Raw genomic sequence first — 21,095 nt, 5'->3', positions numbered from 1 at the left:
TGTAGTCAGACTAGGTCCTCTGCTTGCTTCCCTTGGGAGAAACCTTGGGATTTTATGTTAGGGAAGTGAGTGCTTCTGCCTAGGTGGCATTTGTCTCACTGCCACAAGGATGTGTGAAGTCATCGAGTGAACTGAACCTGCCCAGATTGGAGTTATGGGTCCCTCCTGAACATGGACCCTTCCTTTTGGGAAAAAAAACCTTTCTTGCCCTTCTAAAATGTGCATTTACAAAAACCTTGTAGGGTTACAGCTGTTCCCCATGGAAACTCCTCACCCTAGTCTTCTCCACTCCCAGACACTGAAGATGACAGATACCCCAGTGGAGGATTTGGAGAATCCTCTGGGGTTTTTACAAAGGAATTTAACAGTCCTTGAGACCACAAACTGCAAAAATCTCTGCCTAGGACAGTTCTTGCATGGTAAAGACCACACTGTGGGATCAGGCCTGAATCAGTACTGGTGCCAGTGCAGCTACTCTCTGAATAAGCAGTGCAGTCCCATTGCCAGCATGTGCTCAGTTTGGGATATTCTACTGGCATTGCATTAATTTTTTAAATAAATATATTGTAAAGAATTTTCACTTACCCCACAGTCATTGGCTCCATCTCCACACATGCCCACAAAGTAACTAAAAAATAAAGTGACCTACAGTTCAGTTCTGGGGAAAGTGAGACATACAAACAGGAGGGAATCAGAGCCTCATCCATGCAAATCATTTATGCAAGTTGTGTGAGTATTTTTTAAAAGCCCTTCTGGAAAGCTGGAAGACTGAAATACAAGCCCAGGACTCTGGACTGTGCATGGGCCTTGGGCTTGCACCTCAGATGTGCCTACAGTAAAAAGTTTCTGCTGTGATGAAGTTTTATGTTCACTACAGTGAACTCAGTTTCCTACCCTCACTGGGTTTAAGGTCAGTCATAACAGAGGAAAGGGCTAATGGTGAAGCCCTGTTCAGAAAGGAAGGACTGCAGGCACTGGTACCTCATGTTCACTGGGAATAGACATGAATGGAGATTGTGCTTTGGGGTCCAGTCCTGTGGCAGAAGCAGTTGGAGTAGAGAAGGAAAACATGGGCTGAACAGGATATCTGGAGAGAGCTCCCCACCCTGAGGCTGAAATAACCTTGTGAAATGATGAGTCCTAAAAGTAAACCCTTATATCTGCAGCATCCAAGTAAAATCAGCCTAGTGCTTCAGGAGCTGGCTTGTTTGTGTCTTTTACTGCTGAGGCCTGAGGGAAGATCAGTGCAGGGGAAGTTCTCACTGGGAGGCATTGATGGTGGTCCAGGGAGGCCAAACAGTGGTTGGGATGCTCACAGCTGCTCACACCAGGCTGAAAATCTGAAACAACCTAAAATTTACCCTGCTACAAGGCAAGGCCAGGGGCTAGATAGTCAAGTGGGGGTCTTCAAAATACTTGGGAAACAACTGAATAACAGGCAACCAGACACCTGGGACTCAGGAATATATATACACCTCTGTGACTGTGAGCAGCACAGGGCACACCAATCCAGACTGACCTGCCATGTTTTCTGACCCATCACAGAGTCAGCAAAGGGCAGTAAAGACTGCTAGCATCAGAAAAACTGCAGCGCTGGGACATATTCCTAAAAAACCTTGGGTAGACAAGTGCCCCTCCTTCAGGCCCAGAAAGATAAGTAAGAATGATGGATGATGTGAACAAATTAAACCCAGAATCATGGGACTGTCAGGACCTTGATGGATTGCCAAACCAACATGGACTTCAGTGTCTCTTCTTCAACAGGCTTTTGGAATTTAATTGCCAAGCTGTATGTCTGTAGAAGTTTCAGGTTTGTGCACTTCCAGAAGGAAACGCTATGTTAGATAAAAGATTTTACTAGAAAAAGCTCTTTTTTTTTCTAGGAAAAGCTATGTTAGACAAGTTTTTACTAGACTCTTTTCAAGCCTGGAAATTCATCAAAGCTTTTTAACTCTTAGTGCTCATTATGAACTTACTCCAGCTTTTGAAACTCTTCTACAAGGCTGGATTTCTGTCCAGGAGACATTCTAGCAAAAACTGTCCCATTCAGCAGGATCTGTAAGGAGAAAAAAAGGAAGTGATTTTTAGGAATTTGAGGTAAAAGTCACAGTGATTTCACATTTCCAAACAACTGATCCTAGATTCCAAAGCAGGAAAGGCTGATGATCAAAGGTGAAAGGTACCTTAATTAACATTTTGGAAATATAACAGTCACAATAAGGACAATTGGCCTGGTGTGTTGTTTGAGTTACCGAATGAACTCAGATTACCAGGCAGGGATTTACTAGCAGACTATTGTTTCCATAAAACAGACAAGCCATGCTGAATTGCATGCTGTGTAACACCAAGTTTTCTCCTGTTCTTCAAAACATGACAGAATCAGTGCTGTGCAAGGGCCAGGCATATGGGCACAAATGTTTTAAGTCATATCCTCACACCATGAAGCAGGTCTGCTTCTCTCACGTGCAGAGAAAAATCCAGGGATTTTCAGATCCTTCCCCATACATTAATATTAGAGATTCATCCACCCCATTAAGTATTTCAGTATTAGAATTGTTCCCAGAATATGTCCTGGTACAGATCTCTTCAGCAAATTATATCAGGACAATCTGAATCTACTGAACAACAAGCCTACTCCAGTTTAAAAATCCAGATTTTACCTTTGGAAGTAAGTGCCTGAAATGCTGCGCTACAATTTGGTAAGATTTTCCACACATGGCAAAATGATACTGGCCTGATCCCAGTGCTAGCCTGATTCTTCGTTCAGTCTGACTGTCATCCTCCTATAAAATAAGAAAGAATGAGTGCTGCTCCCTGGCCCTCAAAAGCTATTACATGCATTTACACAAGCACTACTACAAAGAAAAGGACATACCGTGGGGAGGGCACTTGTCAAGACCTGGGTTCAAGGCCCATTGACTCTGCCTGGATTTGTAAAGGGGTTTAGACATATAATGCCATTCATTTCAGTGTGAACTGGGTGCTTCATATGTCTTAAAATCTGGTCCTCAGCATTGCCACATTTGTCAGAATTTATTCAACAGTGCCAATCTGGTGGACTGCACTGTGAGTGAGAGCGGCTAGAGAGAGAATACGGGCACGCTAGCTAGGCATGCTTTTTTGCAGTGAAAGACAGTGAAGATGCTGTTCAGGATAAGCTTTGGTAGAAAGGAGCCCCTCAACAGCCCCTGCAGAGATGTCCTACCATCTACCTGACTAATATTTCTCAGAGAAAAGTCAGCACCTTCAGACATACTCTTCAGGGAGAGTAACTGGTCTTTGTTTCTTTGTGAAGATGTTTGATGAAATATGATTCCTTAGCATAGCTAGCCTATGTTTTACTGTGTACGTGCAATTTCTCAACAGTTAATCTGTGTTTTAATTCTGTAGGTATGGGGAAGTGCTAATTCTCTACCTGTTTGAACAGGGCTGGTTCATTTAGTGAAGTTTCACAGATTTTAAGTCCACATCTATGCTATCAAATTTACCTTGTTTAAAGGAAACACCCTTTAAACTGGCATCAGCTAAGCATAAGGGCTAGAGACAAATCTTTCCTGGGTTTCTGCAAAGCTGTTCTCAAACCTAGCTAGGCAGTTAGCAAAAATGTATTCATAAGATAATATCCTAGTAAGGAAGCTCCAGAGGAGTACATTTTTATAAAGATCCCTTCTTTTTAAACACTTTTCTAGCACATAACATTCTGACATGCAGACGATGGTGAAAGATGGGTCTCTCTTACACTAGCATAATGCCACTGCATTATTTAAAGCATTCCAGTTTAGTTTGTTTTCCTGCTTTTTATATGCTCACCAAGCTTCCATAATCTTCAGGTTTGTTTTCTTCTAGTGGTTTCCAGGTTATAGATGCTGAAAAAGATCCAGGTATTTTGTTTGCTTCCACAAGAATCACTCTGTTTGTTGGAGAAATCATCCCAGCGTTTTTGGCAACAGTTACAGCTGTCCGAATGTTGTCACCTAGAAAAATCAAGAGGAGTGTTATCTAAAAATTTCTGCAATCAGCAATTGTTTATATGGAGGAAACATTAGCCTTTTCCTGATTTCCAAGTTTTCAAATATATCTGCAAGAATCAGTAAGATTTCAGTGTATGTGCCTAACAAAGTTTTTGATAAAGATCAAAACTTTGCAGATGAGGTCTGTTTCAATAATTTAATGTATTTTCATCTGGAGATGAAGTATATTCATATTCAGCTTGAAGAAATACAGATGGGGAATGTGCTCCTAGATTATGTGTTTTAGATAAAAAACAGTAAGTGATTCACTGCTATGTTGCTGTTGTATCACTGATTCTCATCAATGGGCCTTAGATGGCTTTGGTATAGGATGTGTGCTGGAAGGGGTGAAGCCCAAGAAAACAAGATCTGTGTGACTCCTGGAAAAATGTCTCTGGACCATGGAAAAACTGGGGGTTTTCCTACCCAAATCCAAACCAGCCCCTTCAAGAAAAAAAATAGGATAAGTAGGGACCGGTAGGCATGAGTTACCATATGTCATAAGGTTCAGTGATTTGTCCTGGCATCCATGCTCCATCTCTGCTCATTCATGACAAAAGGATTTCATGAGTCCCTATAAAGAAAGGATCTTGCATGACATGTCGTGGTGCATGTCATCTGATAACCTTACCAGGGAGAACAAATGGACTCACTGGAAAGCATCAGAGGAACGGGAAGGCTCTGATCTGTGGTGAAACAGGGACAGACCAAGAGTTAGATATCTGACACAAGCTGATGAAGTTGTCAGAGACATAAGCCTGCATGATTCAGCTTATGTCATTACTACAACACAGGTGCATCTTGGACTATAATTGTCTGAAAGATATAAATGTCTGAGCCTTCCTCGCAGTGGTGGTAACAAAGCAGCAGACTGTTCACTTGGACATTGTTGAACTCCCTGGCTGGGCCAGTGGCCACATAAATAATCCCCCCTTTTTACACACCTGTGACCATAACACTTCTGATGCGAGCAGCACTGAGCTCTTCCAGGACAGGTCTTGTCTCCCTCTTTAATCGATTCTCCATTATCAGCAGACCCAGGAATGTCAGATCAGATTCTACCTCTTCCCTAACAGTGAAGAACACAAACAGATTTCATTCTTCTTTTTGCCTTTTGCTTGTTTTTGTATTGAATTTGCTGATAACCAGTTATAACTGTTAACCACCCCACCTAACTCAAAAGAATTAAAACAACTTGTTAGTTTTCAGCAGTCCCGGGCTGTCTGTCTTTTGTGATGCTGTTTCAACACCAGCAGGGTTTACTTCTCACTGGCAGCAGTATGGAGGATCTTCACTTGATTTTTCATCCTTCTGTTCTCTTCTTTCCTTATTCTAAAGCATGAGTGCAGTACACAGTCAGCTTCCAGCTCGTGTTTGCTTCATTACCAAATCAAAATAAGAGCCGATTTCAACCTCCCTGCTCCACAAGCAACATGAAGCCTGAGGGGTAAGTTGGACTGTTTTCCATTCATGCACCATCCTAAGCCAGCATGAAAACTCACACTGAATTTCCTGCAGGATTCCCAAACTGGGGTGATCTGATTTGGAAAGTTCATACACATTAGTCCTTCTCATTTGAGGACTGTACAACAAAGAAACACACCTTAGTATCTGCTACTCTTGACAGTAGGACCTGAGCAAACAGCATGTGGGAATTCCAGTTGCATTGTCTCCTACTCTTTTCTTTACACCTGTGCTATTGCTTCTTTTACAGCTGAACACATGCAGTAGAGAACAGAGTTTGGTAAGCAATGCCATCCCTGAGTCATAAACTAGAGGTCTCTTGGGGAGACATGTTGACTCTGAAGAGTCTGAAAAAAAAGAAAAGCTTTCAAACACTTATTTTAGCCAATGTAAGAAGGAGGAGGTGATGCCAAACACCTGCATGGCAGGCAGAGTAGCTGAGTTAGGTGGTGCCTGAGTAGTTACTGCTTTCACAGTGGACGTTGTGTTCAACCTCCAATTTTCTTTTTTCTCCTGGCAGTATACTTATCATGCATGCTATAACTGCACACACAACTGCAAACTCTGGGCCATATCACTCATGTTTGCTCACTGGGTTGAATAGGTCTGTCACTACACCTGTCCCAAGAACTAAACAAACCACTTGCACTTTGCCTCACTGTCACTGGCCCTTTCAGCAAAGCAAAAAGGCCTGTGAAAGAACAAGTGAGCCCCATTTGGATTAGGACCTGCAGCTAGTAAACAGAGAGGACAGCAGATGCTAAGTAACCACAAATGTTTCATAAAGAATGTTTCTGGAGTATCACAGGCAAAAGCTAGAGGAATTTGGGTAAAAGCATATGGATTCACGTGTAGGTGTTTTGTATGAGGCTTGTGGAAGACTAATACCACGAATGCAGCAGAAGGGTTTGCTGGCTTCTCTAGAAACTAAAGAGAGCTAAAGCTAGAAAGCTAAAGGATTGGACCAAGATAGCAGCAGAAGATAGTCTGCTGACTTTGACTGGGCTGGAGAACAGGCAGCGTAATGGGGTCATCTGCTCTCTTTGCTTAATCAAGGAGCCAGGATAACAACAACAACAACAAAAGTCTTCAGCTGAAAGCATGGATAACTTTGCAAGGATATTGGTAGAAATGGTGCACTGAGTAAGAGGTGTACTAGACTTCAGAGTGTAGTAGAGTTATACTTTCTATGTTGATCCAAAGTTAAGAAATGTGTAAGGATTCTGGGATATGCTATAAGCGTGGCGTAGTGAAGTGCCCTCTACTCATTCTCAGACAGACCTATATCCAGATATTAAATCAGATTCTCTCTGGCCTGAATCTAAAAAAACTCTACTACAGCCCTGCTCTTTGCAGGGGTGTTATGGTACTGGTACAACTATGTGAGGCACCACTAGCCCATGGCTGAATGTGGCTGATAAGCAGCAGTCTATGGCTTACCTTGTTAGATTAGTAGATTGCTTCCCTGGCTGTAAAGATTTACATGCCAGTCCGATGACCCTAAAGCCCTGCGCTGTGTAGAGCAGAAGCTTGCTTTCAAAGTTCGTTGGGACTGTGCAAAAGAGGAAAAGACAGTTCATCAGGGCATTTGACTGCCTTCTAATATATAAGGAAGCCTTGGAGCAGGGAAGGTTCCTGTTCCAGAGGGCAGGCATACCTAGAGTCTACCAATAGGCCAAGGACATCAAGGAAAGCTTCTGAGCTGAACTTTGCCCAATAAGAAAATCATTGCCTCTCCTCTGTCACTTTGCACTTAGGATCCTAAACTATGCTGGCAAAGACTTACCTTCTTCCAGTGAATCATGAAGGAGCTGTGCTCTTCTATCTGCCCTCTCAAGGCTTGGAGAAAAAAGAACTTTTTTTGGTGTATACTAGATCAGTAGACAACTTTTCCAAATATCTATTCTGGCAGAGACTGTACACCTTGTACAAGAGCTGTTACTTGCTTTTATCTCTTAGCAGTCTTTCTTTGATGAGAAGGGCTGTATGAGAGCTTAGCCTTAGACTTGAAGCACAACAGAGAGACTCTAACTTTTCAGGCTGAAGAAAAAGGTCTTAGACTCAGAAATCTCATTTGGACCTTCCACTTCATTGAACCATCAAAAGTCACTTACATGTATGTGTTTTTAGGAAGCATTTATAAATGTTAGTTACCTGTTTCTGGTCTACATAGCATGGCTATAATTTCTGGAGCCCCTTTTGTGAAGACCTGATGTTCCCCATCAATTTCCTGAGCAATGACAGACATTCTTTGCAACGCTGAAGAAAATGGAAACTGATGTATAATGATAACTCCTTTCACTGGGGCCTAGGAGAAAAGCAAGTAGATTAGATACTGCATCAAGGATTTTTAAACTCAGGCCAAAGGATTCTAGGTCTGTTCTTTGTGCCATGGTAAGAACATGTATAATGGGCTGATTTGTCACAGTGGGACAGAAAGGACTGGTATGTAAAGAGGAGGTGAAATTTGTACAGAAATATTTAGTTTAAGCAGTAAGAAAATTTCACTGACAATTTCAGCAGACTATTAGATGTTCCGAAAGGAACTTGCTAGTCCTGCTTCTTTAACAAGACTCTGCTAGGTCTTACACTGGTCTTGCAAAGGGAAAATGTATGCAAGTGCCCTCTTTGGTGTATATCACCAGTGATGTCTGACATCAGCTACCAGATTCCACTGAAGTCTCAAATGCTTTTAGAGATCTTCACCACTCAGCTGAGTTTGGATTGGGTCTCGAACCACCAGGACAGGCAAATTCCTGAGCTAGACAATCTATCATCTCCCTGCTTCTGGTGTGAGCAGCAAGCTCCCTCAAGCATCTCTTTTTAATCAGAAAGAGCAAGGCACTCTCTGTGCAGGCAGCACATGAAAGACAAAGTGTGGAAGAGCCATTTTGGGCTAGGACAACCAAGCATTTCTCTACTGAAAGGTAACTCTTACACTGACAGTTTAACTTGATCATGAATGTGGATCTTGCATATGGCTTACCCTGCTGGCCTTAGGCCCAGGTCTAACAACTGTGGCACGCGTGGATCCTTGACCTTCAATCTGGTGTCCACTGGAATCATCTATCACCTGTACATTCAAAGAAAAAATCTTTCAGATCGCAGCACCAGTAGAGCTGAAAGGAACTTCAAAGAATCAGAGCTTTTCCTTCCCTCAAAACAAGGTGTGGGAAAACAGTGGAAGATTGGCAAGGAGGACTGTAAACACGCTCAAGTGACTTGCAGCTGAGGTGCCAAAAAACACATATATCTCACTAATTGTTGTTTAGCTTGCGTGCTTTATGGGTAGAATGTCTGTGCTTAGATAACACAGGCCTGTGAGAGACTCAGAGTCACCCTGTTGAACATCCTTGAGATTTCTGCCCTGCTGTGGGAAAGATCAAAACACAGTGGAAAACTATGCCTGTGAAAATCCCTGATATATACAGGCAAAAGCAGCAGGTTCAAGATCTTTTCTTTCTTCTCTTTCTGGCTAGCAAGGACCAAGCTCCACGGTGCCTGCATCACCACTTGCCTCTGCCTGGGTGCTACTGCTGTGATCCCCCAGGTCATGAGGTAACGAGAGTAAATTGGCATTTCATCCATGGTTTTGTGGTTCTTCCTGTGTCCTGCTTGTGCCAGCTCACACACAAGGCATCTTATTCATTCTTGATGGGAAGGTCTGCCTGATCTCACACTGAAAAGCTCCAGTAATGGAAAACTCACTGCCTCCCTTGGCAATCAAATCCAGAGCTTCACCAGCTTCACTAAGATACTGATGTAGTCTTACACAGCAAATAGATCATGTCCTCTCACTAACAATAAATCCTTTATTAATTACAACCCACTTAAATATGCAAAAACATTTAGATATAACAAAAAACAATGGGAAAATAATAAATAAGAGTTTGTATTAATGTAGAAAGCACCTCTTTCTGCTCTTGAAGTATTCCACAGATCAGCTGCACTTTTTAATCATCACAACATGACTGTGAGGAACAAAAATATTTTATGGTGTCAAAGGGCACACAGTTATTCCTGTTTCACACGAATTATTTAACAGGATTATTCCTGTTTAATTTACAACTTTGATGGGTGTCTGACTCAGGCTGAGATGGCAAGGTGGTCCCCCTGGGGAAAAACACCCTCTAACTCCCATCATTACTGGACAGTTTCTTCCTTGAAACTTGGCTGGTTTACATATTTTGCAGATACAAAACAGTTAAGTGTTAAGTACAGATGCTGTCACCCACTGCCCTGGTCTCTTATCCTGCATCAGCAATGTCTTGTAGCTATACCTTCCACCAGGTAATTAAGGGCTGTTTTCCTCTTATCCACCTCAGATTTGCAGCCTTTTCATTTTCATAAATGCTCATTCCCCTCCTCAACTCATCAGAAAGTAAACAGCAACACTGATGGCTATTTATGAGTAGTGGGACAGAGACTGCCCCTTTCACAGGGGCATGGGATTTCAAACCTGAAGATGGTGGAAATATCTCCACGCTGACAGAGCTCTAACAAATGTCAAAATCTTGTATCTAGTTCAAAGCTGGCAGAAGTCTTTTACATGCTCTGTAATTCCTAATCTGTGTATAAATCACATCCGGGACTTCCTGTTATCTGGCAGCAGCCACAGTCAGAGTTGATACCCCAGTGGGGTTTGTTTGATTTGACTTCCAGTCAAATGAGCTAAGTACTCAAAGTACATCTAGGTGAAAGCTCAAGGTAAAACCAGGAACATTTCTCCAAAAGCTTGATTGTGTGGTAACTCTTCTGGGTTTTAGCTGTTTTACTTCTATGTGGGAAGTGGCTATTTGCATGGGAGGGCTTGGGACATTTCTCCTTTGCAAGAACACCAAAACTCCCTATCACTATTTCCATAACAACAAAGCACAGCTTTACCCAGTTAGTGGCCTCAAACATTTTCACATCCAGTGGGTCTCCTTGGATCTTGCCCTCCCAAATAATTAGTGAATGACAAACCACCATTGCTCTGAACACTGGGCCCCAAGGGAGGCTGCAGTCCGAAGGGAAGCTGTGAATGTCCTGGAAGCTAACACAAAAGAGAACATAAAAATTACCATCAGAAAACTCCAAACAATGTATGACTAACAGAAAAAAAATCCTAAGTCAGGGGCTATTAAAACCCTATCCTGTGGTCAGACCACAAGCATGTTTCTCAGGACTTGTCCTCCCGCATGAGCTATTTCTCATGCACCTGTTAAAGGCTGGGATACACATGCTCAGAATAGGTGTATTCTGCGTAGTTAAGGAGTCCACTGGGATGGACAGCAGAACAGATTATTATAAAATACATTCCTGGAGATTTGTGCAAGGTCTCTTGAGCTGTGAGGCTGATACAAGTTTGAGCATCTTTGTGCATGCACATTTCTGGAAATGTATATGGGCAAAAACATGGGCACTGAAGGAAATGAGTGACAATCTCGTGGGTGACAGTGACTTCCTGTAATAAAGAGTTGGGGCACTGCTGCAGCTTTGAGATCTAACCTATCAAGTCTACTGCAGACTACCCTGCCTGGGCATGCTGTGCCAAATGCTGACAACAGTGGCTGCATCTTTTCATGTGGAGCAGGACCCCTGGGATGAGGCAAACAACACATTTTCCAGAGACTATAGAAATAATATTGGAAATCCAAACATGGAGAAAATCAAACTTCTGTTTGACATTGTCTTTCAAGTTTGTTCGTACGTCTAGGACGAGACTCCAGTCACTATCCCACCAAATCTAAATGCCACTGGTGTGTCAAGAAGCCTTACCAGTTTCTTCCAGAGGGCAGCAAGCCCCAAAGATCCAGGCCATCTTCTGTTAAGGTACCAGTCTAAGTTAAAATGTACATTTAAATTAACTTCCCACATGAGAGCTCCAAGAGGAATAAAAAGAAAGACTTATTTTAAGAGGTTACTGTCCAGAAAATGCCAGCACAGTACAGAGCAAAAGTGCTACCAGCCAATTCCTAGATTCCAAGAAAAACAATAATTCACAACAGTGTCTGTTCAGACAACACAAAAGTATGCAAGACTGGTCAGTGTGTTTCTAAATACAATGGAAATGCTTGATCAAAACCCGTACTCTCCCACCCCCAGCATGCTTCCCAGGAATAGTAAGAGAGTAACCATCACATAGCAGTTACTTTGTCAAAGCAGATGAGGTTTAGCTGTCCACACATGTTGATCCTCTGTGGGCTGATGCAGAAGATGCCCTTTTTCTTCAGCCTCCTCTGGGTATAAATGATCCCTGTTGTCAAGGCAGCTGGCAGAGCTGGGGGGACAGCAATAGTGATAACATCCAAAGCCTTCTTCACCACTTCTCCTGCCTCCTCCTGACATAAAAACAAAATCAGTTATCAGCAAGAGGGTGGTGGCAAGGAGTGCTCCTTGGATCATCTGAGTATAGACCTCTTCATCCCTCCTCCCCTCCACTGCTGTCTTCTGCCCACAGTCCATCATGTATTCATCTCCCTAATAAATTAATTGCTTTTATTTAACCAAAGGCTTTAAGGCTACACCACTGCTAATGAGCAGCCTCCAGGCCTTTCTTCATTCTCTATGCCACAAACCTGCCAGGTAGAGCTCACAGTCTCCTCCAAAGCACATGAGTTCAAACACGCCAGCTAGGTTATTACACCCTCAGTCAAGCCCAGTTTCCCATGACACAGCACATAAGAATCTGCCATTTATATGGGCATTCATCCAACTGCCTACAGGCATAGCTCTGGACTCCATGTTAGGGTGACAGGTGAGACATGGATGGTGCTGGAAAGGAGGGCAGAATGCATGAGCTAATGATTTCTTCTGACCTTATTTTCTAGGAGCTGTGAAAGGAAATTGCTTTTACCTGCAGGAAGAGACATGGAAGTAAAAGTTATGTTTCTAAAAGCACTCTAATTTGGGAGCTTAGAAGACTGCCAGTATGCGGAATGTTGGCACTGTTATTCTTGGCAGTTGATATCATTGTTAAAGGATTGAAGGCATTTCAAACTGGGGTCCCAGAACTGAGACGCTGCAAATTAAAGTAAATTTGCAGTTCAGAAGAATCTAAAAACCATCATAGAGTTCTATTATTACTGCTTCTGAGCGAGGGACTTCGACCATAAATCATGTAGCATTTCGATGTTCTTATTCTCTCTTCATTGATATTGTTTCAGACCACAGAAGGCAGCAGTTTGATAATATTTTGTATCTATGATAGAATAAAGCACTTACCATCATGAGATAAACACACTCATAGAAGAGAAAGCATTTAGTATATCATGTGACTGAATCTTACACCAGTCTGACAAGACAGTTTCAGCTGCTGTGATAAAATCAGCGTGTATTTTACATATTATAAGGGGGAAGTTAAACACAAAAAAAAGGGGAAAATTGCAAAGCAGACACCAGGATATATTCTTAAACACACTTTCTTTGATATCTCGAGGGGAACTAATTTTCTGAGCCAACTGGTTGCAGAATCCCAAAGGAGAAAAATTATTCAAAAGCAGAATTGCAGAGTCAACCTTGCAATTCAGGACTTGGACTTACATTGGCAGATAATTACCAAGGCATGAAATGATTTCTTCAGAGTTTCTGAAGAAGTTCTAAAGCAATCAGGGTCCACCCACACCCTCTGCTCATGGGTTCAGGAGCTCCATTTAAGCTCAGGCCTGAGCCTTCAGTCCCTGTCTGAGCCATGTTGTAGGTGTACCTGCCGCCAGCATTGCCTCCTGGATGGATACCTTTAGACATGTGTTGCAGCCTTGTCTCTTGTCCTCATCTCCTTCTGCTCCTGACTGGTCTGCCTGGATTATTTACTACTTTGTCTTGCCTGGGACTACTGATGGGCTGTTGCCAGCACCCAGCTCTCCCTGTCATGTTCAGATACCATGTGACTGTGCCCTGGTCGGTGAGGGCACTACCTGTGCTCTTCTCACCCTCAACTCCTGGCTTGCCTTCCCCTGGTGAACAGCTGGCATTTACTCCTTCCTGACACAGTAAGTCTTAGTTCTACACTGAGAAACTTGATTAAAATTATAATACAGAATTAATCGACCCTTGATGTATATGGCACATTAGAGAAGAGCTAACACAATCTTCACAGAGGGAATTAATACCCCATAAACTTCCTGGAGAGCTCTGGGAAAAAAACAGTAGAGATGTGGGTGACTCAACTGATACAGGATAGTTGGCTTTGCAAAAGTTATTTCCCAAGAGCTCTCAAGGATATCAAACTGAGTGATAACTAAGGGAAGGCTATCTCCCTTCCACCCCCACCCCTACCACCAAATGACTACAAATATATGAAAAAAGGGCAGAAGAAAACGGAGTTCTTTGTAACATCAGTAAATTTCAGGGATCTGTGTTTACACCTGTACTGTTCAGGGCTTTGTAACATGAAAGAAAGGTGTCTGAAAGGGTGACAAATGATCTCTAAATCATGAATAGTACAGGAAACATCCAATAGAAAGCAGCTATTTGCTACTTCTCTAAAACAAAAACCTACAGTGCCTTCAGTGATTTAGACAGCAGCTTTAAGAACATTTTTACACAGTACATAATGAAACTGTGGGAATCATTGCCACAGATGCTGTCAAGTCCAAGGAATAAATGAATTCAGAGACACATTAAACAACACTCTGGGAGATTTTCAGTGGCTATTACAGCTAGATGACCTAGATACAAAAGACAGCTTACTGAACAGTTAAACCTTTCTCTTCAGGAAATTAGAAGACTATACCAGAGAAAAATTGTTCTACACTTGCAGTACTTCCTAACCAGTTTCTGTAAGCATTTGATGCCAGTTACTCTCAGACAGTGGACAGGGATAGATGGGTCTTTGATCTAAACTGAAGTTTTTGGAAAGCTCTCTTTTCACAATGACACATCAGTCCGTGTCCCATTTAACCCATGACTCACTTGTGATTTTTCTAGGAATGTACAAAAAGTGCCACAAAACCTCTGTAAAAACTACTTTCAGAGTGCTGAAGTCTTGGAATCTCCCATTTTCAGAGCTCTAGAAAGCATTATGCTAATTATATGCATCGGTAATTACATGTATCAACAAGCACAGCACAGGCGACATACAAGCAGGGGCAGTGAGCATACAGAAGGTTGCTGGTAAGCCATGCAGTGCTTGCACAGGATTTGCTAAGACCTCAAAGAAATGACTGCTGGGAAACAGTGGGTTTTAACACCTTGGAACTGAATGTTTGAGAGCTTGTCACAAATTCAATTACACTGTAAAATGGCCTCATATAATAAGGCAAAAAGGAGAGTGACAAGGACCATATTTTTATATATAAATGTATATGAAGCCACTCAAGCGTCAAGTCTCTTGAAACTAGGTGTGACCATTTCTCCTGCATTTACAAACTCACCCCACTAATTGCAAACACACACACTGCATATATCATTCCAATGGCTGCAAATGCTATGAGACACATCAAGAACCGAAGGGCATCTCTGTACAGCTTGAAGTTCATGGGTTTAGGGTAGAGAATGGACCTCACCAGATCCCCTTTGGCTGTACTGAAACCTGGAAAGAAAAACTAAAATCATTCCAAGGGGAAAACATTTACAGAAGTTCTCTTAAAAAAAAGGAGGGCTTTAAAATGACTCATAATTTCTATAACTTAAGAAAAGAAGGCCCAGACCTTTCATTTCAGTGTATGCGACCTACTCTGTGGAATACAGAAGTTATTTTTGTCTTAAGGAGGAGGATTTTTTCAATGTCTTAGAAGCAAAGCAAAATTCCTCCTTGTAATCATATGCCAGTGCTTTTTGTAAAAGCTATGCCAAGCAAACAGAAACAATGCATAATATCATAGCTTAGCCCAGTCCAGGATATTGATTCTTCATCAGACTGTTGTGAATCTGGGTTAACGCCTTCAACTTAATGTGACTAGGCACATTAAGTCCGACTGTTCCAGTAAGAAAAAGCATGAAATGAAAAGCAAACTGAAGTGTTGACTGACCAGTCCGCAGCACCACAGCTTTCACTACTCCTCTGTCATCTGCCTTGGTCTGTATGACCTCCGTTCCACAGAATAGGACGTGTTTTTTGTAGTCCTCTGCACAGTGCATTCTCCAGGGCTTGAAGTTATCAGCTTGAGGTAAGTGAATCTTTGTTACTGGAATACTTTCCCCTAGGGAAGATTAGCTCAGATGAGGAAAACTGCAGTACACCTTAAAATCAGCCTGCTGACTTTCAAATAAGTACAGTATCCACAGATCTAGATGATAAATTAAAGGTATTTACTAGAGAAACCAGTTTAGAGAAATGCTACTTTTACATTGTGAAATCTTCAGAGTGAATAAGAGTTTGAAGACTTGCAAGCAGACTCTGCAAGAGAGGAGCTCTCCTTTGCATCAGTACAACAGCTTCGTTTAACTCTGAGAACTGAAAGCAGTCCAAGGGTTCCAAACTCTGACTGTAGATATACAGACTTGCATGACTCCACTGGATGGCCACAAGTTGATTACCTAGTTTGAACTTCACGTGCAGGTCACTAACTGTTCCCTTGGGCAGATTAAACATGACATTCCCCATTTCCTCTTCCTAGTAAAAAGGAGACACTTTAGCTCAATGCTTGACAGCTGATAAATATCCTATTTATGTCAGAGCAGATACTACAGTGAAGAAGGAGAAATATTTTCTGACAGCTGAAGCTTTCTAACTTAAAGGGGTTTCTGGAACTTCTCATTTACATGAAATTTCAGGACTGGGTTTCAGTTCAATTCAGATCAAGACCAAATTTAAAGACAAGAAATAGAACTGTGAACATCTCCTGCACCAAAAACCCTGCTTTGCAGTGAACTCTCCCACCTGGTGTGTCCTCCACTGCTATCACAGGAACATGGAGCGAAGTGTCTGAAGGCCTAGACAGACACTCCAACAGGCTGAAGATGTTGCAGTGAGGAGTGATGAGACATTCAGAGTGACTGAGAGAAACCCCTACAGCCTGAGCTGGCTGTCGGCCCTCTGTGGGAACAGCTTTGCTCCATATCTACACTTCCTTCTCCTGTCCTGTTCACTCCTCTTCACTGTCAACTCTTTCCTTTCTAATCAGAGGATCCTTTCCTAAATTCTACACCCCAGAAAGGAAGGATGAACTGCTCTTCCTAAAGTCCATCTTGTCTATTGAGATAAGCTGAGGCTAACTACAGTTCAGTCTTTAATACAGCAAACACCTGAAAGAATGTCCTTCTAGGCTAGCTATACACTATCTCATAATAAGGGTGATAAATGATAACACTATATTCTGTCACTGGCTGAAGCCACAGGGCTATCATAATGTTTTGACGGTAAATCTGGGAGGGATAAGCTGTACCTGTCAGCATGCTTTCATTTACAATGCACTGCCCGCTGATCAGGATGGCATCACAAGGCAAAAGGGTTTTGCCCTCTTTCAGAACCAGCATATCTCCAGGAACAAGATGGTGTGATTCCAGCTCTCGGAAACCTGTAGGTGACATGTAATGCAAATTTTGTACTACAAATATTTCTTTGTGGTAAGGGAAAAAATACAAGGAACTACCTGCTGAATATATTGTTACTTCTTTATAATGACTGTTAAACAAAGGGCCATAAGCAGCACCTAAGAATACAACCTCCAGTATTTAGAAAAGCCTAGGCATCAGTTCAAACTGCAGAATTCCTTCTTATCTCCCCAGGAGCACAACCAATGGTTATTGTTCCAATACACTGACCTAACTGAAGAAGCTTGGATCTACATTTCTTAGTTTGACTCTGTCTTTTTGGATTGTGCTTGAAATACCATAGCAATGAACAGACTTTGCATGGAGCAATTATGTAGACTCACAGCCATTTCATGACTATGTGGTTGGATGTCAGCACTGCTTTAAGAAAAATGACATAGTTTTCCTGATAAATTTTTGCTAAGGCTGTGCTCAAAGAGTTATGAATATGACTGATGTGCCACGACATAATTCTAGGTCAAATTAACCCAATCTGCAGAAGCCAGTTAACTGAACTGAGAGACAGAAGACAAAACTGCTCTAGAAGGAATTTGATACCATACATTCTTGGGTTTTATATAAATTGCTATAGAAATTAAACACATTGAAGAAAGAAGTGTACAGGAGTCACCTTCCTTTTTTCTGCAGACAGTGACCATGATGTTGTTATGAGACTCAACCAGTCTGTGCAGTTTAACCGATTGCTATAAATTAAAGGAGAACACACAAAAGTGTTACATCTTACTTACATGATGCAATTCATCCACTAACAATTATTCCCTTTTGTTATTTGCGGTTATGAGAGCCCTCATGAACCGGGGTCTGGCCCTGCCAGGAACTATACAATCATACAGAGAAAGAAATTCCCCACCCTAATTATGGAGAAGGTGTAACAAAAGGTTACAAAGCGAAGCACTGGAATGGGGAAGGGCGGATGTGGGTAGAGAAACACACAGAGATTATAATGACTAGGAGGACAGCACCTGCTACTACACAGTGTCACGAGACTAAACCTCTGAGTAACTCTCACAGCACTATACGTGTGCATGTTGTAACATCCTGGCCTCTCCCAGACATTAGAAATAAATACTCCTTGTGGAAAAAGGTGAGGTGTCTCACCTGTCTAAGATCATATACAGTCAAAAAAATTGAGAGGAGAGACATGACTATGATGGCAGTGGCATACTCCATGTAATCTTCAGCAAACCACAGACACACACTGAACAGCTGGAACACGTAAAATGGATTTAAGACCTGTTTGGAGAGAGAGCAATACTCAAGAGCTGGCTACATTTAAATGGCTTCAGTATACCCAGCCAGTCCACCCTGTTAGAATTGGGCCGGAATAAAAGCTATTAAGTGTTGTGCCTCCCAACCCCCTTTCTAATTTTGTTAGCAGTGGCTTCAATCTAATCAGATTGGACAATCTCCATCTGACAGAAGGGCTAAATAATCTGGACCAATAGGATGTTATTTGGGATCTGAATAGCTCAATCCCAAGCCTTGTTTTGCTTGCTTCTTCACAAGAAATGTAACAAAGGTGAGAGGTTGTGCCGTGAGGATGGAGCTCACATACCATAGGTGTTATCTTCACAGACACTCTGTTTAGGCCACATACAACCAGTTCGTGTCTGAAAAAGATACTGGTGCTTTGCACGGTGCTGTGCCCAGAGTCATGAGCTCGCTGGATCTCTCTGCATCTGTAGGCATAAACCAGCTACTGCTGTTCACTTAATTTCTGCTGATTAAGACACAGCCTTTGCTGGGAAGGTTTGATTTCCAGTGCAGCTTGTAAAGATTCACTGTTCCTTGTAAGGCCAATTGAATGAGCTCCCAGGACATTGATACAGACAAATGCCAAGCAGCCATACAGGCACGGGGATGGAGAATAAATGAATTTGTGGAGATTTCACGGAACAGCTTTAAGCAGGATTTGAAAAAGGACCGTGCTTGATGAGTGAGTACTGGGCAGCTAATTAAGACACAGAATCCATTATATTCTATATGCACATTCTGTCTCCCCAAGTAGCCTAGAATAAAAGCAACAGAAATGCTTAACCTCTTTGATGAGTAGTTTCCATATAGGAATCACTGGAACATCAATAGTGTTTGGCCCACATATGACTCTCCTGTATAGGATAAAGATACATCACTTACAGATAAAACAATGATAATGTACCTCACTCAGGAAGCTGCAGCTTTCTATAGTCCTAAGAGCTTTTATCAATCCCAGTTTAAAGGCTGTGAGGATCTTTCTCCAAGAAAACATAAAAAATTAAATGCCCCTACAGTGCTTATGTCAGAAAAGATGACTACCAGTAAAATCTACTTAGACAAGAGGTGTAACACAGCCTTTTAAGCAAACGTTTCCATCACACGAAAATTCCTTTGAAGCACCATAAACAATGGATTTCTGCACCTAAAACTAAATGATCTAAACACAAATAATTTTGCATAAACTTAAGGGTGATTTGAATGTAAGAGTCAACATGACCTAAGGTTAGGAGCTGAATTTTCAGTATTAAATCAACGGAAGATAATTTCTTTATTTAGCAGTTGCAGGAATACCTGTTCTGTAAATTGTCTAATGATACAGTAGTTTGTGAGAATAAATTGAAATACAAGAACTAATTGATTTAGAAGTTCAGTACAACTACATGGAGCTCCACTGAAGAAGCACACACACAACTTATCTGCACCATCTCATGGAGACTTTGTCTTAAATAAAAACTGCTTAGAGTTAGCTACAGAACATAGTTATTTCCTGATTGAGAGCAATAACAGTGATGAATACTGAGACTTTTCAAAAACTTTTACACGGAATACGCAACATTCTCTAGCTCTTTTCATTCAACTTTTCATGCCTGGCCATTTTATCTAAAATTATGTGCATATTACTGGATACACAAGAACCTCAAGGAAAGTGAACTAACAGCAGTGCATTTACATCTCTCTGAAATCTGTATGTTGAGTACTTGTATTTTAAAATGTGTACCTGACATTCTGTTCATTGCAGGTGAGACCAGAACCAAATTTGGCATGTATAGCTGAGCAAGTGTGGTGGTCTTCTAGGGCTCTAAAATATAAAGAGAGTGTTTTCCTTAGAACATTATTCACAAAGAAGGTTGACTTCCTCAGACTTGTGTAACCAGTCTCACATTGAACTCACACATTGAACTCACCCAACCTTCTGGAACTGTTTTGCATAGATATTCCAGACATAGCGGATTTTTTGTACTTGGATACTTTTTACCTGCAAAACAAAACAGGGACAACTATATGCAACACAGCAAACAAAAATACTCCCAGGTCTGCTCACAGATCTCAGCTAGGCATCTTCACTGGGGTCAAGCACAAATAAAGCAAATTATATGCTGGGCAGGGAGGGAGAGAAGATAGGATTGCATATATAACTCTCTAGTTACATTATAGAGTGAAATCCCAACCCCAGTGTAGGTTTCAGTAAGTTTAACAGATCTTTAGGTCAAGCAAGTACAAAGCAGCATTCTTCTCTCCCCATTTTGTGAAGTAAGGAATACAGTCCTCACTTTCATTTCACAGAATGAAGGGTATGCACGCAGTTGTTATAGCCTGTGTTCAGTCAACAACTCCCTCACCTTCTGTCTGACTTTGAGCAGTTTGCAGGCCTGGTGCAAACCTTCAGCTTAACAGATATGCTAACAGACAAGAAAGGCCACCCCAGGATACTTCCTGAGTCACTGCTAATTCTAAGCCCTTGCAGAGCAGTTATCCATTAGGAACACACGCTGCCATTTATAACTTGCAAAAGGAGTCTGTCCTGTCCTGCGCAACAATAACAAAGTCTATTAGAGATAATGGTGCTTCATATCAGCTGGAAGAAGGCAAGTCTATACACCTATACATGTAAGTAATAAAGAAATCAGCTCTAGAGAACTCTCCCTACCGAGCGCAATAAGCATTATTATAGGCCAATGAAATCTATACTCGACTCATACACTGACTCAAAACGGAGCTATAACCACAGTCATTAACTAACAAGAGGTCTGTAGTTAGGATTTCATGCAATAGGACCTGCAGCATTTGCAATGCTAAAAACTGGAGTGGGAGATGAGTGACTCAACTTGCTGCCAGAACAGGTCTTTGGACAGCTCTTGGGCACATTACTCTGTGGACTTAGGTAGC

The 21,095-nt window shown here is 41.8% G+C and overlaps 1 protein-coding gene across 6 annotated transcripts in view; it reads right to left on the bottom strand.

The window, feature by feature from the left end:
- LOC141963435 (putative cation-transporting ATPase 13A4) overlaps positions 1–21,095 on the bottom strand; it is a 44,018-nt gene that overhangs the window by 10,982 nt on the left and 11,941 nt on the right. For all 6 annotated transcript variants that reach the window (XM_074912797.1, XM_074912799.1, XM_074912798.1 and 3 more), the window contains 19 exons: positions 20,114–20,184; positions 19,927–20,007; positions 18,991–19,060; positions 18,051–18,185; positions 17,563–17,635; positions 16,784–16,915; positions 15,428–15,598; positions 14,831–14,988; positions 11,609–11,797; positions 11,235–11,296; positions 10,359–10,509; positions 8,461–8,547; positions 7,629–7,782; positions 6,915–7,026; positions 4,955–5,079; positions 3,811–3,974; positions 2,661–2,783; positions 1,977–2,056; positions 586–628 (listed from right to left, as the gene is read on the bottom strand). In XM_074912797.1, coding sequence (XP_074768898.1) covers positions 586–628; positions 1,977–2,056; positions 2,661–2,783; positions 3,811–3,974; positions 4,955–5,079; positions 6,915–7,026; positions 7,629–7,782; positions 8,461–8,547; positions 10,359–10,509; positions 11,235–11,296; positions 11,609–11,797; positions 14,831–14,988; positions 15,428–15,598; positions 16,784–16,915; positions 17,563–17,635; positions 18,051–18,185; positions 18,991–19,060; positions 19,927–20,007; positions 20,114–20,184 — 2,181 coding nt within the window. The remainder of the gene's footprint in view (positions 1–585; positions 629–1,976; positions 2,057–2,660; positions 2,784–3,810; positions 3,975–4,954; positions 5,080–6,914; positions 7,027–7,628; positions 7,783–8,460; positions 8,548–10,358; positions 10,510–11,234; positions 11,297–11,608; positions 11,798–14,830; positions 14,989–15,427; positions 15,599–16,783; positions 16,916–17,562; positions 17,636–18,050; positions 18,186–18,990; positions 19,061–19,926; positions 20,008–20,113; positions 20,185–21,095) is intronic.

The sequence above is a fragment of the Athene noctua genome, chromosome 8 (assembly GCF_965140245.1).
Source record: "Athene noctua chromosome 8, bAthNoc1.hap1.1, whole genome shotgun sequence".
In the NCBI taxonomy this organism is placed as follows: Eukaryota; Metazoa; Chordata; class Aves; order Strigiformes; family Strigidae; genus Athene; species Athene noctua.
This window is presented reverse-complemented; position numbering and strand designations above follow the sequence as displayed.